General features: G+C 33.5%; 1 protein-coding gene across 1 annotated transcript; it reads left to right on the plus strand.

The window, feature by feature from the left end:
* The first annotated feature begins 7,980 nt into the window (after positions 1-7,980).
* On the plus strand, positions 7,981-15,659 carry LOC132545227 (cytochrome P450 4F6-like). Its single transcript, XM_060208903.1, has 12 exons — positions 7,981-8,136; positions 9,580-9,778; positions 10,182-10,309; positions 10,977-11,101; positions 11,505-11,567; positions 11,743-11,869; positions 12,167-12,302; positions 12,443-12,566; positions 13,082-13,277; positions 14,205-14,287; positions 15,089-15,154; positions 15,593-15,659. Exons 1-12 carry the CDS (start codon positions 7,981-7,983, stop codon positions 15,657-15,659), a joined length of 1,470 nt encoding a protein of 489 aa, XP_060064886.1.
* The last annotated feature ends 871 nt before the right edge of the window (positions 15,660-16,530 follow it).

A 16,530-nucleotide genomic window follows, 5' to 3' on the forward strand; every position in this document is an offset into this window, starting at 1 on the left:
ATAGTCAAGCACTTACACGACTAAGATTGAGAATATATAAACAAACGATAGTCATGTGTTATATAACAATTTCAAGCGTTTCAGTGACATAGTAAAATTGGTCGTGTCCAGAGTTTGGTGAATATGCACGTATTTCGGGATATATGTAATAGACTGTTTTCAGTTTTATTATAGATTTCGAATATATTTTTGGATAGCTGAGAAGTACTGATCACCTTCACGGAACTTCGAAGTACTCAGGTGAGTGAACTCGTTTTTGGACACGAGTACGTGTAATCATATACTTTACAGATGAGTTTCAGATAAGGAGGTCAATGTTGAAATGGAAACCGGTTTGATTGGTTGGTTGGTTGGTTGAAGTTTCGTTTCCGCGGCTCCTCCCGTGTTCGTGTATCGTCTCACCGATGAACGCCTGTGTTCTGGCTACGTGCAACCCGTTTGACAGGTTACAAGACTTGTATACACTGGGATGCCGGTACACTCGTTTCCAAGCAATGCTTTGACTAAACTATCGACCATTTCCTTAGAAACGATGACCGGAAGATATCGTTATCATATGGTGCATCTCCGAAGCACTTAGGAAACTTTCTTTCTAATCTCAAAACGAATTCTTTTTAACTTACATTGTCAGTATTAGTTAACCCCGTAACACAGAGACATTGTTAGCGGGCTATCGTAATCGAATTGTCAAGTAACTCTTTGATGAAATTGTCATATAGCTTTCGGTCAGTGAAAAGCAACGAAAAGTTTGATTAATAAAACGTTGGTTCATAAATTGGTAAATTAGTAGTAATATATAGGAATAAAATTCGGGGAGAGACAAAAATGTCGATACATCGAGAAATTCGAATCATCGATGTTCGTTATATAGAAGTTTGCCTGTATATTCTGATGGACCAAGTCACTTTTGTCAATAACAACATCCTCAATGTCGAACCTCGTTTTGCCACTGCCAACGCAGTACAAAACATTTTTTTCAATGATATCACGCTATCTATCACATATTGTTTTTTATTGTCACTGCCAACACAATACATATCAGATATCACATTACATTTCTAAATGATTACGCACACTATCTATTAGATTCCACATCACACCCAAAACAAAACAAACTAAATATCATACCTTTATTTTGTCAAATGTTGAATTAGACAATACACAATATTGCAGATGCTGACCGTCAGATGACAGCTGAAATACAATCACGCAAGGATTGGTTTTACACAAGAATTACTCAACTATTATCATCGTTATAGTACGTGTTGATTTCATGCCGGCACGTTTAGATGACCACACCCTTAATCACATCTGATAAAGTAAGCTTTTAATCAATAAAATTGACCTCATATTCTTAAGCGATCCTATTTTACAATATTACCTTGTTCTGGAAACAAGCTGGTTGGCTTTTATGTTATCATGAAATAAAACTTTGTTGTTTCAAAAATCTTATTTGCTTTTTCAACGATTGAAAGCCTATATCAACTATGTTTTTTTTTTAACTAAAGACGCTTTGTGATCAACCATGGGTAGAACAGTATGAATTCGTAGTATTTCAACAATGTCACCATTTACTCCAAACATATCTTGTTAGCATAAACTATGAGAGTCTCGTTACGTAATATCTTATTCCCGATTTCGATAGGAGGTTTGGTGTTTTCGATGATAGTATTTCAGATGGTATCGTTGTCAATATTACAATATCAATCAAACAATATTGCGAACATTCTTTATCATTTCTTATGAGTTGAAATGCTAACACAGGTCAGATTGAGTCAGTTTGAGTGTTAGCTTTGCCTATGACACTTTTTATTATAATCTATGGTCTTATTTTCGTTTTTTTCCAGAGCAAACTATTTGAATTTTTCACTAACCTTTTGTTAACCTTTCCAACCTTTAGCAACCAATATTTCAAAATACACGAATCAAATCAACAAAGAAACAGAATTATAAAATACCGCAAAGAAAATAAAACCCAAAAAACAAAATGGACAATTTAAAAATTGAATTCCCCGACCCATAAGAGCAACTCACTCGTATATTATGTTTGTACTGTTCCTGACACCATTGTAAAGTGGTTTTTACACTTGAGATTAGGATCTTTCAGAGAAACATATTTGTCGACATTTTTAGGGTACCTTAAGTAGTGATTGATTATATCTTTTAATGTTTTAAATGACATATTTATCTAAACTTTTATGACTTAAATATTTTCACGCGTCCACCGTCTGTCGTAAACCCTTACACTCCTCACTGCAGGGGCACGCCTAATATCTGTCCACCTCTGAACAAAGGCACACCTTACTTCCTACTCTATCTGGCAACCTACACAATAAAGTGTTAATAGCAGACGAATGTTTACAAAGCTCGACGGTCGACCCACTTCCTTGTATGAGTTACACATACATAAGTTACTATACATGCAAAAACGACCATTTTCAGTCAAATTTTACCAATTGCTTGCTAATTAATTAGATATATTTCCCCCAAAACGAAGGGTGCTATGTCTGATACGATCCACCGATCTGACATTACTGAAGTATAAGGTCTAAAACTAGTGTTTGATGAAAGCACCTGATAGATAAAATTGCACAATAGCAGATGATCTTTTACCTCGGTGACCTAATTTCTCTCAGTGACTATATGTTTTGTATAATTATTACGCACATAACTTTACATACAAACATAATCAATTTTCAATCAAAGTTTGCTAATTACTCGCTAATTAGTAAGAGTTATTTCCTTCAATAAGAAGGTTGTATTGTCTGATACAAGATCAACGATCCGGCTTTACCAAAATATTCCAATTCTTCAGGAAAAGCTTAAATCATGTCCACAAGGCGAAATTCAATCATTCTTTCCTTTTTTGTCACTTCACAGGACGTAGTAAGAACTAAGGATAAAATATGACCGAAAGAAAGATTTACACGGAGACTACTGTAAATTTACAAAGAGAATAAGACCAGATGGGAATAGGGGACTGCAATGGGGACAAATAGTAGTGCATTTTAAGTGGTAAATAAGTGAGCTACAGTAGTGACACTGCTACGTAAGAAATAACAATACCAGTGCTTACATCAACATGGAGCAAATTAGACGGATAGTACACAACCTGTACAAGATGGATTTACTAGCACAGATATGATATCAATATCAATTGGTATACAAGACCACAAATATTAATGATCGATTGACTGACAAAAGATCTCCAATTTTAAGGGTAAAGACCTAACGTACCAATAGAGAATTATCGTATTTTCCCTAGATATTCAAATAAATTAGTCAATTAGTATCAAATATGTTTTACAGTAAGTAATTGTTTACAATATTGAAATGCAATTCAAATAAATATAATCTATAAATAAATATATTAAGAGTTTTTGAAAAGTAAAAACCATAACCAGACGAGTTCATCAATCAACATTGAAATATGAGAAAACATCAATTCACTGTCTATCTCTCAACCATATGCTATTGCAAAACACTCGCAATTAAGTTAACCGTTTATACAGAGAAAATTTCAAGCATTATGATGAACAGAAGAAGCGTTCTACACAAAGATGTATTGTTAAGTTCCAACTGTAACGAGTTAGCGTTATTTCACGAAATTACTTAGTAATTCGCGACATTTATTTCTTAATTCCTGGCTAATTAAACATGATGCTAAGGTGTTGCATAATAACGAAATAAGCGTCAGCGTATTTAGTAAATATTGCATATTCGCGGCTATCTGTTGTGATATATATGTAATATTTGGCATCAAATATGATACAGAAACATATCCTACCATAATGGAATTTGGTATTTCAGCCAGGAGAAATATAGAAACGCTTGCAAATGTTACGTAGATAAGTCGGGTTAAATGACTAGTATTGCGCGCAGACAAAACCTGACTATTTCCATTGAAATATCGAATCGTTCTTCGGACCATGATAGTCTCCTCCAGTAGCAAAATGACAACTGGGACAGTCTGGATAAGTAAACATCTGATAAGCTGGCCTATTCCGTTGATCTCTGTTAACCACCTATTACTGTCGGTAGTTCTTGGGATAAGCATTGTCGTAACCAGTCCGTTTATCTCTGTTTTAGATTGCACTTCCAAAGAATTGAAAAACCATAGCACAACAATGAATGGCGTAAAAACTGCCAATGATATCAACCCCACAAAACTGATATAAATATAAGCCTTCTTCACGTTAAGTAATTCTTCAACATGGAAAGGAAATGACATGATAATGTATTTTTGGTAAGCCAGTCCTACAACTAGAAACAACGAAACTGCGTGAAACATCGGAGGTAAAAGTTTCATGCATAATATAACCAGAATGCATACATAATAGTTCATGAAATCAATGTCGCCATCTAAAGCAAGGAAGACAAATATTACAGAAATTTGTGGTAAAACTGTAAGCATGTCGGTAAAAGCCTTGGTTTGTTGAAACACTACGTTCCAATTTGATGCCGGTTTCGTAGTAAGAACATAAATTATAAAGCTATTGACTAAAATGATAATACTTCCAACGGTTGGTAAGATATAACAATAATAAACGATATTTTCATTTGTTTTCATGTATTTTGTGTTTATACTGAACACATTACTTTTTAGAAATAAATACTCTTCACACAAATTCCCTGTTTTGTTATGAACACAATATAGTTCCGTAAAATCCCATTTTGTGATGTCTTTGTCTTGATTTGCTATTCGACATTTTGCTACTATATCAAAGCACTTCCAGAATTCACTGCTATTCGCTTCCTTCGTGGCCTCATGGCAATACCCGATTTGATATCCATATTCTTTAGCACATGTGACGTAGTCTGGCTCGACAAATCCTGACATGACGAGGTCGCAAATTTGAACGATATTCAGTAAGAACATCATTGTTTTTGTTAACAGTCTTTCTGTTAGTGATATACCAAATGACATCATGTGGCCAAAATATAAAATACAAAATGAAGTCCATGATGGATGTTTTGGTGTTCCTTTCCAGTTGTTACATAAAAATGTCAAATTTCCCATGACCGAATATTTACACTGATAGATCAAGCTGAAAGCGAATATAATGATTTCCCTTTAAAAACTTACTCTTAACACATAACACAAACGTATGAATTATGAATTACCAGCGCTGTACGAATGATGCTTTACTCCCACAGGCTTCATCTTATATAAGTTTGTAGCCTTCGATATAGCATATTACATCGACGTTTTTAACATCCAATACGTACATTTATGAATATTGCATCATATTTGACACCCAGATTATCAAACATCACTTACGATGTTAAATATCATATCATTTAGTACTAACTACCAACGACGCCATTGATAGAGGAAGTCAATATTCCAAGGGATTATCACTAACTTCAGTGTTGTGATACTACCATTTCATTTTGTCGAATACCAACCTTTACCTATTATTCGTTTTATAATGCTTGACATGTTTATTTAATTAAATATGGTGGCTTTGATTACACGGCCGTCATAAACACTATTAATGGAGATGTGTCTAGTGGCAGAAACGACATCACAAATGATCGACTTATGAAAATCATTAGCTTTTCGGAGAAATAACTCTAGGTATTTTTAATTTCTCGATTGTTTACAGATAAAAATAGAATTACCTGTACATAAAACAATACACTGGTCATTTTTTAAATCATTATTTATCAATGTCTCTGGGTATCCATTTCCCACAACCTCAAGTAAATTGACAAATAAAAATAAGTTCTATTTTGTATTGAAATCTGTCAGTTTCATAGTTACTGAGAAGATATATTTAAATATGACAAAAGTTAGTTATTGACCGTAAGATTTCGTTATCAGTTTGATTTTGTGTATATCCGCGTGTGGAATGCCGCGACACAACAATGTACGTTATGTAACAATATATTGAGACATTTCTATAACATTTGCTATCACCAAATCTCACACGATGAACAAATCTAGTTAAAAGTGACAATTAACTGTAGTTTTTATAGATATATGGTACGAATCTTATCGGATAAGGTCGTTCATATAACTGCATATAGTCGTGTGTGGTTGTTTAACATTTTTAAATGGATATAGGCGTGACCTCTTTAATCATATATGGTAAATAGACTCGCCGAATTAATACTATGACGTCATGCATAATGTGTTCTCGTTTCGCATTCAGGATGTACATATTCATCAGACAAAGCTAAAGTGGTTGAAACCTGCTTTTGCGGTAGTCTGTGTGCCGAGAGAGACGGAATGGCGTCGGTTATATTTATTATTGCATCATTGCAGACTGATTGTATAAAAAATCGTAGACAAAACCCTTTAAAAGGCAATCGGTTTGGTCAGCTTAGTTATGTTTGGTTTGGTTGGCTTACATATTATATTATTAAATGTCCTATCTCTGCTAGGGCCATTGAATGACGACCTCCTCTTGTCTGTAGGACAACATCGAGATAAGCGGTTGATGTAGAAGACTTTAAACTGGAGTGCTGTTATCGTAGATCTACAATTCTGAAAATTACTGTAAAATGTGCCCCAATTAACCGTATAGATAGTTATGAAGCACTATTGTTGCGAAATGGAGTTAAAAGCATGACAATGAGGGTGAAAAGATGAAATTGGAGAGTATCAATAGTTTATGTGAATCATTAAACATCATTGCTAATAGCGCCTGCATCAATTTGAGTATGGTATTTTATGTCAGTACTTACTGGCAATATCTATAACACAATGAAAAGTCAGTCACTGACCATTAATTCAAGGAGTGATTAAACATTTTCCGCATTTAATTTTCTTTGCCATATATTTGTTTTATTTTGTCTTTTATATGCATTTATATATATGGTACAACCTTACTTTTTGAACGTTTACTTTCTAATCCCAGTTATACGTTTGAATGTTTGCTATTGTAAAATTGTTTTTTGTAAACGCACCCCTTTTGGGACCCCTTCGTATTACTAGTAAAATAGGACATACAGTATCATTACTGTATGTGGGATTGCACTGAACTTTGGAAGTCACCTGGGACAAGGAGGACTATCATTCTGATCGATTCATTCATTTGATTTAAGACCGGTAGCAGTATATGTTTTAAAGGGATAAGTGGTACCTATTCGTGGGTTTGTTTTGTCTTACAGTTTACTTGCATATGTCGTAGCTGGTTATATAACGTTAACAATGGCCGAGTCAGTGGCCTTGGCCATTCATAGTTTATGGGGCTTCACGATAATCCAGATCTGATGTGTTTGCTATAATGTGCTTGACTGTTTATGTAATATCAGTTAATGTGTGTTACCGAGGAAACAAAGACTGAGGTATCAACAGTAAGGGAACAGCTTTGTAATATTTTTCAACAGCAGCTGACTTGATGTTGTACACCAGTTAAGTGCTCCACCGGTACACTGCTCATTAACATTGATAAAACGATAGGTGTAAGACGTACCTTGTATGTGTCACATGGTTTACGACACATGGCTTGTATTCTACACGCACCTTTTCATTTTGTTATCTTCAGACGTATATGCATACTATATCATCACCATTTATAAGGAAATATTGAGAACTAAATTCAAACATTGAGCACTGACGAGTTCCTTTATATTCTATGCTGCATTAACTACATGGCCATGTTTAGACTTGTCAAATCTCCTACATTCATTACAGATAGTTTTTGTTTCCTATAAAAGTCACATGAGATAATTATATCACAATAATAACTAATATGGTACTTCTCCGGTCAAAAATATATTCAACGAGAAAAGTTAGTACAACATTCTCTGCAGTAACACTATTGTGATGTCAGAAATAAGTCACGTCTTGATAACGTCATATGATTGTTATGATAGTGAAAAACGTACCATCTAGGTCAAAATAAACCTTATGGATAAATTAATTTGAAAGTTTCGAGTATTTCTCAAAAGAAACAATCATCATAGAACCCGTTTAATAAATTTCATATATAATGTAAGATCCTTTATATTCGTTATACCTTTAGAATCATGGCTGGTTTTATTGAGATCGTCCTCTCCCTCACTATTGGCTACGGATTTTGGATTATTGTCCCTGTCCTATGGCGATATTACAAGTTCTGTCAACTGATCAGACCATTCAAGTCTTTGGAAAAGCCTCATTGGTTCTGGGGACACCTAAAAACTGTAAGTACAGGTATACATACATATTATATATATCAAAATAATGATAATAATAAAACACATTATAGCTTATATAAGTATTTTTGAAGTTACATTAATAGCATTTCGGCGGTCAATGCTGCTAACTTCTAGCCTGTCGGCCTTCCTTTGAATTAACTAATCTTACAGTACATGCAGTCGTTCATAAGATAGACACAAGATAAGATAGTCTTATGATGTAATATACTATCACAAGATTTCCAGACAAGTCCACCCTTGTACCTAATTGAGAGTGTGGTTAAATACGTAATCCGGCTAATCAGTGTTTACCACGGCGAACGTTCTGTTGAATTAAGGAATAAAATGTGACTGGAGTTAGGATGGGAAGGAGATGACCTGACTGAGCGACCAGCGATAACAGCTGAGACAACTTCTAGATAAACTACGAACCAGCAATCGTTGTTGTTATTATTGTATTATACTTCATGTAATCGAAAAATTCATACAAAATGATGTACAGCAAGGTAACCTGGTGACAACTTTACCCCCCTAAATATGTATTGACTTTGTAAGCGTTTAGTTGCCCTCTTTACTAGATCTATTAGACAAATACGGTCGATACACAGACGGCAGTCTTTACATAAAGTGTAGTCCAAATTCGTACTTTCTTGGTTGTAAATTTGGCTCGGTTCAGAATATACACTGTTATAAAACTTTTAGATATATGAACATTAAGAAATTTATTTAATCATGGTGCTGCTGCATCTCCCCGTATAGAATTTGACGTTTTATTCAGTCACTTTATATTTTCCTCAGTCGCCTCCTAGGCTTCAAAATGGAGGTCCTACTGAGGAGTCATAGAAGGAGGAAACAGCGATAAAGTGTAATTCATTGTTTGGATCTGCTCTATCTAACTCTAAATTATTAAAAGGTGCCTTTTACTTGTCTTTTGTACAATCTTTAACTCAAACGCCAAAAAGGATAGGATAAAACAAAGATCGTTATAAGATTATGGTTAAGTTTTTTTTTTCTTTTTGTACTGTTACACCGTTCACCATAATGTTGATGCTAGTATTATGAATGATGAAATGAAAGATGATGATGATGGTGATTATGATGATGATAGTATTGGTGATGATGGTGGTGATGATTATGATGATAAAGATATATAGAAAAAAAAACACAACAAAGAGTTTTTAAATGTGCTCTGACTGCAGTCTATAGAAAATGGAAAGTAGTCTATTTCAGACGAAATTGTATATCTGTTGAAACAGGCACCATTTTTACTACTTATATGCAGAGTTGAAGAAAGAATAAGATCAAGTGTAAAGGAAAGTTAAGCGTCTTCTGCTTTATCGATGTTATCCAACACATTAATTTTGGTCAGAATGAGTTACATATAAAACTGACCATCAAAACCAATGGAGAATCATGTTTTGATAACTTGACTGATCTGTTATACTTCAGATGAAGTTTGCGGAGTCAATTGTTGATTTATATGCATCACTAATGGAAAAAGACACAGGAAAAATGGCAGTTCAATGGCTTTCTTTTATACCAGTTGTAGAGGCTATACATCCGGACTCTGCCGCAATAATTCTGAAGTCGTCAGAACCAAAAGCAAAGAGCAGAGGCGAGCCATATAGCCTCTTTACACCATTTCTAGGTAAGATTATATATATCTCCGCTGTATACTCTATTATCTATATGTAACTGTCGTGAAGTTATATACATTCTATATTTATAGAAAGGTTTAAATAAAGTGAAGGGTTAATGTACCAAATACTTAAAGGACTTAGTTTCCAATATCTTTTATTTATATGAAATATTTGTTTGCTAAAAAAGCGTTTCATTTAAAGTTTAATCGCAGTTTGAAGACCCTGGCCAATTTCTTAATAACTGGTCAGAATGGATATGTTTCTCTCATTTAAGAAAACTCTATGAATAAAAATGCATTTGCAAGACAGCTACACAATAATATACCGGTATATTTAATGTATCTTCACAATAAGATATATCCAGGTGTATGTAAATTTAACAATGATTTAATTGAAACGTTTCTGTCCAAGGTGACGGTTTAGTTGTCAGCAGTGGAGCTAAATGGGAACGGAACCGGAAATTGCTAACACCTGCTTTTCATTTTGATGTTTTACGCTCGTATGTAAATATATACAATGAAGCTGCGGACACCTTATTGGTACGTTTAATAATAGTGTATAATAAATTAACAATTCAACTTAAAAAAAGATTGTTTACTAAACTCTTAACCTTACAACGGAACATTGTTCCTATTTGTATCATTTATGTGCAGGTGAAGGTATCAGAGTACTTAAACAAACCTTGAAAACTGGTCAAGGTTTTTTTTCATTAGCACGATTTGTTAGGATTTTATTGCCAAAAACATGCTCGTCAAATATCGTGATGACAGGACAGAACAAGCGATTTATTTGATTTGAATTCTTAATATCATAACCATTGATGTAAATGTATTATACACCCATTAACAATCAGTAGCAAAAAAAACTGATCTGACAAACTCGTTATACAAGATCTCAAAAGATACATGTTGGTGGAATTATTTGACTATTCTCATATTCGCGATATGCCTGTTGGTTCCGTTGATGATTTCCGCATTCTCCTGAACCTGACATTTTGGATTGGCCAAGATATACATCGATGAAGCAGAAGACGCTGACTCTTACAGAATACCTGGACTTAATTTCCTTGCATTTCTTTCATGAGACTGCGTTCAAATCTTTCGTTTGTTAATATTTTGTTTGATTGGATTTAGTTAAAAGTTATATTGAAATGTTGGTATTCCCTTGTCTTGTTTTTTTTATGATGCATAACCACTATTTCTACAGGACAATCTTGCAAAACAAATGTCTACCGGTCCGAATAGCATTGACGTCATGGACGCGTTAAACCTGGTAACTTTAGATATCATACTGAGGTGCTCGCTTTCTTACGATGGAAATATTCAGAATGAGTAAGCATGATTTAAATCCAAAATTCATATTGTTCAATAAGAATACAAATTTTAATATGTGTTTTCTTTCTCCGTGAATAACATGCATCGTAAACGACTTTACAATTCTCGAAGAACATTATCATGGATGATATGTTTTTCGCGATTATCGATATTCTATCTATAAATTTATCATTGTCAGCCAGCAGTTATGTAATTATCTTTCAACTTATTTTCTGTGGCTAAGAACATTCACGACAAAATTCATTGTATTGTAAATTGTTTTCGAGGATCAAGTAAGAATACGAAAACTAGATAAAATGCCGAGTAAAATAAATCACTGTTGCTTTTTAAACAATACCAAATTTATTTTACCATATACAGTCGTTGAATGTCATGTTAATAATGGTTTTTTTTGTATCAGGAAACAACACCCTTATATTGCAGCAGTTCATGGAATGACGAGACTCACCATGGAACGACTCAGGTAGGCTTTTACAATAAACATACATATAATAATGTTATTTTAGATTATTTTGTTTTTTACCGATATGATTTAAGCAAATGTTTAACAAAAGTATTCAAGTTGTTTGCAAGCAGTGAATCAAAATCAGTTTGATATAAATCGTTGATGTTTAATAAAATGCTGTTCTTCATTACAGGAAACCTTGGCACTTCCTATGGTGGAATCTCTATATGATGTCTGAAAACGGCAAAGCGTACATGAAATATGTCAAGTACATGCACAGATTTGCAGATGAAATTATCGCCAAAAGAAAATTGGAAATAGTTCGTACATACCAAAATGAAACTTTATATTTTACATATTTTAACGTATGTAACGATTAGAACTTTTTGTTCGCAGTGAAGCAATTGTGTATAACTTTGCAAATTGATTTGCCCTTGTCCTTTTCAGAATCGATCATGTAGAATATTTTGCGAGTAAAACACGAGTTCCAAAATGTGCAAAGTAAAGAATAAGGCGGAAGTGTTAGAAACTTTATTCCGTCATTTGTAGGAACATATAATATGTTAACACCCAATCTGCTCTAAATAAATGTTTTCGAGTTTTTCCTGTATGACCAGGCACATGACCCATCGTTACTTCAAAAGAAAAGGAAGTTGGACTTTCTTGATATAATTGTAACAGCTAAAGATGAAGATGGAGAAGGATTATCAGAAGAGGAAATACGTGATGAGGTCAACACCTTTATGTTCGCAGGTAAGTCTTATCTATCGTTTATCATGCGAAGAATTTATTTCTAAAATAGCTCATCATCAGAATTCACTGCAATAGCTGTTCCCAGAAAAAACTTTAACATCGAAATTATTTTTAAAGTTTGTTTCCCTGTTTTCCCTCAGGACATGACACTACCAAAGCAGTCTTGGGATGGGCCATATATAACCTTGGTAAATATCCAGAGGAACAGGAAAAACTGTATAAGGAAGTATGTGACGTCACAGGAAATCGAAAGGATATAGAATGGTAAGAGCAACACATTTTTACCAGCTTTAGAATTAAAACATTGTTCTTTAACAGTTTGTATGTAATCGTAGGCTACTATATTACCGTCACCATTCAAATATTTCTAGATGGTGCATTTCCTAATGATTTGCTTGGAACTTACATAGTTATAGTATGGAAAAGTCTGTTGCATATTTGAAGCACGATCTGTAAATGATCTATTTAAGGTTAACTGTACGCATCCATACTCGTATCGAATCAGTGCGTTGAAAGAACTTGAATTTTAATTCAGGTTAGATTTCAAATATTTGTTCATTGTTTAGTGTACATAAATTCTATGAATGTTATATAAACAAAAAATCTATTACATACTTTCTTTCACATTTCCTAGTGGTAGGCGTCGTTGCAATCATTGCTTGCTTTCGATCGATGATGCTTCTTCTTTTTACACTAAGTCACATCCAATTGCACACATTATTGATACTGAAAGTACACTGATCAGTTTTAACACTTAAGTTTTTAAAATCTTTTTACAGGGAAGATCTTCCTAAACTATCCAAGATGTCGATGTTTTTGAAGGAGACTTTAAGGCTGTATCCAGCAGTTGAGACAGTCACTCGATCCCTAACAGGACCACTGGAAATTGAGGGAGTTACTCTACCTGCCGGCACTTTGATTGCTGTCAACATTATTGCCATTCATCTTCGGCCTGATTTCTTCCCTAACCCAAAAGTTAGTGTGAACGACATTGGTTACCTTTTTGTTTCTGTCGTTAATCATTTCTACAGTGCTGCATGAACTGCTCTAGATGAACTATTACGATCCGAACAAATGTGATCATTTGAAATTATGTAAAGTATAAATATTCAGAATAGACATGCCGACTGTTTTATGACAAAGGTTACATCTTAAAAGTATCACCCGTGCATTTTGATTTATATATTTGATAGTGCGGGTTTTGGTTCCCTGCAACTTTAAAGTTGTCTAAAATAACTATATTTTCAGAAAAAAGATACTGCCTATCTCAATGTTGAACCCGATAATATTATCTGGCGACACAGGATTTTAAATTTCCAAAATGCTATTTCATATAGAACAGTTCTCGTCAAATAAAAACGTTGTAATCATCCCGTGAAATTCTCTTTGGGTTGTCTAAAAGCAAAACATAGGGCCAAATGCGATGCATTATGCCTTTTAATGATTTCCTTTTAAACTGAATTATTTCTGTTTTAATCCACCAGTATATGTAAGATACAATAATTATGCTTTCTGTCGATGACTAGTGTCATTTTACCAGTATTCCCTTATCACGACGATCGACAGTAATGGGTATCACTTTCTGATATATCTAAATGCAATCAGGTTAAAAAATAATTTTGAAACGTAAATTTTCAAATGGTTTAAAGCGACGGGCCCTTTGTGATGCTATCAGACATTACCCCTGGCACTTTTTCACAGCAAAGCTAATACTTTTTCCACTTTATTTTGTTCTTTATTACGAGAAATAAAAACTCTTAAATACTCCAGTAAACTTTCAGTACTTAATGATGAAATCACCATAGAAAAGTGTTATTTCCTCAGAAAGCGGTTGATTTTAAACAGGTACCAGAGGTAAACTTTAACAATCACTTTTCTAAAGATTACCAAAACGTTTTTTAGGAGTTTCAACCAGAACGGTTTCTGCCAGAAAACACAGAAAACAGACATCCGTTTGCCTACATACCATTCTCAGCAGGACCGAGGTTCGTTTAATTTTACTAACAGCACTGATATATGTAATGAGGTCAAAGGTAAACGGTGATTTTTTTTTTTTTTTTTTTTTATTTAAATTTGATGTTATGTAGTAGATTCTTAAAACTTGTATTTTGAATATGTACTCGATATGCAGTAAATAAGTTATTTTGAATAATATTTGATATCAAGTAGTTCGTTGTTGCCGATCGCAAATCTTCAAAATCGATACTCTATGCCAATAGCTAAAATTAGTCAGAAAAACGATGAAAAAATATTCCATTGAAATTAAAGAAACCGTTACGCTTTAAGTGTTAAGTTTACATCTACGGGATAAAAGATATATTTTTGTTGAAATCTCAATTATTCACAAATAAAGGAAAGTGGCACTTAATGTTTTGAGAATTGTGTAACCTAATGAGTACTAAATCCATTGAGATTAATGGTTGGTAAGCAGTATATTTAATTATTGTATCTCTAAAGATTGCCGTCACCATGATAAAAAGCGTCGCCAGATGAGGACATATATGAATATATTTATATAATCTAATATCAAATAAATATCAAATTGTTTCATCGTGTATTTAATTAACCTACTCTTTTGTACATTTTCAAATTCCTTTGGTTAATTTAGATGAATAATATTTCCTTATTAATTTCAATGATTGGTTCTTATCGGCTCTGGTAATTGATGAAGTTAGATACATTGGTCGACCGGTACATTTTACGATTCCACCTACTTTTACATTCTTAAAACCATTCTTTTCAACTTAGCCATGAGTTTCTTTGTTAATAAATGTATACATTTTCAGGAATTGTATTGGAAAGAACTTTTCAACTAATGAACAGAAAGTGTTGTTATCTAGAATACTTAAAAGGTACGTAATGACTACATTTTGTTGTGCTTTTATATTTTATAAAATGGAAGAATAAATACCGCTGTGAGATTTATATCGTTATATTTTACTTTTGACCTGGCGTCTGTTTAATGAAAAAGAAAACAAACATATATCTATACTGTAACGATCTCATTTGTTAAAGTTACAAGTGGTTGATTCTCGCTGGTTTACATTATAGTTCCATTATTGTCAACCTTGTTCTCATTTGAGAACGTGTAACTACTTACAACAATTGACAAAGATTTACATAGAAAATGTCGACAATAATGAATTTGTTCAAATTACCGTTTTCGAATTTTTCAGCTATTTTTTGTTGATGTTTTTTCCTTATTTTATATCAATTAAATATTAAGCGTTCTGGCAATTATTAATTAAACTTCTACATATTTATCCATCGTATTTTCATGTTGTTTTCAGGTTTAAAGTCGTGTTGGACAGAGATCACAAAGTCAGTCCTGCTCCATTATTTATAGTACAGTCCTGAAATGGCATCAGAGTTCGTTTTGAGGAAAGAAGATAATGAAACATAGTCCATTTGAGCATTCATCAGTGACTTTTGTACAACTTTGGAGTTGCAGGAGATATATTTTGCTTGTAAACTATATTAACATTGTTTGTAGAATGGTTGCATATCATGTTTGGCTTATTTCTTCGTGAACTACCATGATCAGCTGAAATCGTGGTCTCCTTAGACTAATTGTAGCTGGTTTTCATCAATGTTTACTGTATCCCGTTCATACGCATTTCATTTGATGCAGGGTAGATGATAAAAGGACAACTCATTATTTTCTTGAGATGTTCGCTTAATGCACGTTATATAATTTACATTTCCTATACGAACTATACTTATAATCATTTTTGGCCATCTCTTTAGTAAATAATTGCTTAAAGGCGCATTACGTCTTTGAAGTTATTCCAAGTCATAAACATAAAACTAAACGAAATCTTGTATTTTTGAAGTAAATACCAGACGAAAGATATAAACGTAACATTACTTTTACAGATGAATCACAATTCAAAGTTCTTTACTGATAACACGTGAAGAGTGTTACTTTCAACCAGAAGCACGAAAATTAATCCCACCAGCGAGTTTAAATACAAACATATGATTTTTTTTGGTTTTTTTTTTTTTTGTGCAATTTGTGATCAAAAACAAATAGCTGACGGCGGCGGTTTACCGACTCGCTGGAGGAGATTATACATAAGATTGCTAAAATCAGAGACAGCTAAGAAACTAAGAATAAAATCCATAGGTCAATGAACACCAGAAAAGTCGGTTAAAGCCATATAAAGTACGAAGGTGGCTAAAGAGCATCCTCACTTCGTACGCACGATACGAATTGGCTCTGCTCGGA

The sequence above is a fragment of the Ylistrum balloti genome, unplaced genomic scaffold (assembly GCF_031769215.1).
Source record: "Ylistrum balloti isolate Yb309-2 unplaced genomic scaffold, AGI_CSIRO_Ybal_v1 Utg369832, whole genome shotgun sequence".
Taxonomy (NCBI): Eukaryota; Metazoa; Mollusca; class Bivalvia; order Pectinida; family Pectinidae; genus Ylistrum; species Ylistrum balloti.

Excerpts from the sequence above, each read along its gene's own strand:
- LOC132545227 (XM_060208903.1), top strand. The coding sequence starts at position 7,981 with ATGGCTGGTTTTATTGAGATCGTCCTCTCCCTCACTATTGGCTACGGA. Across the intron at positions 12,567-13,081 it reads AATCGAAAGGATATAGAATG|GGAAGATCTTCCTAAACTAT; the intron begins GTAAGAGCAACA and ends ATCTTTTTACAG. Across the intron at positions 15,155-15,592 it reads TTATCTAGAATACTTAAAAG|GTTTAAAGTCGTGTTGGACA; the intron begins GTACGTAATGAC and ends TGTTGTTTTCAG.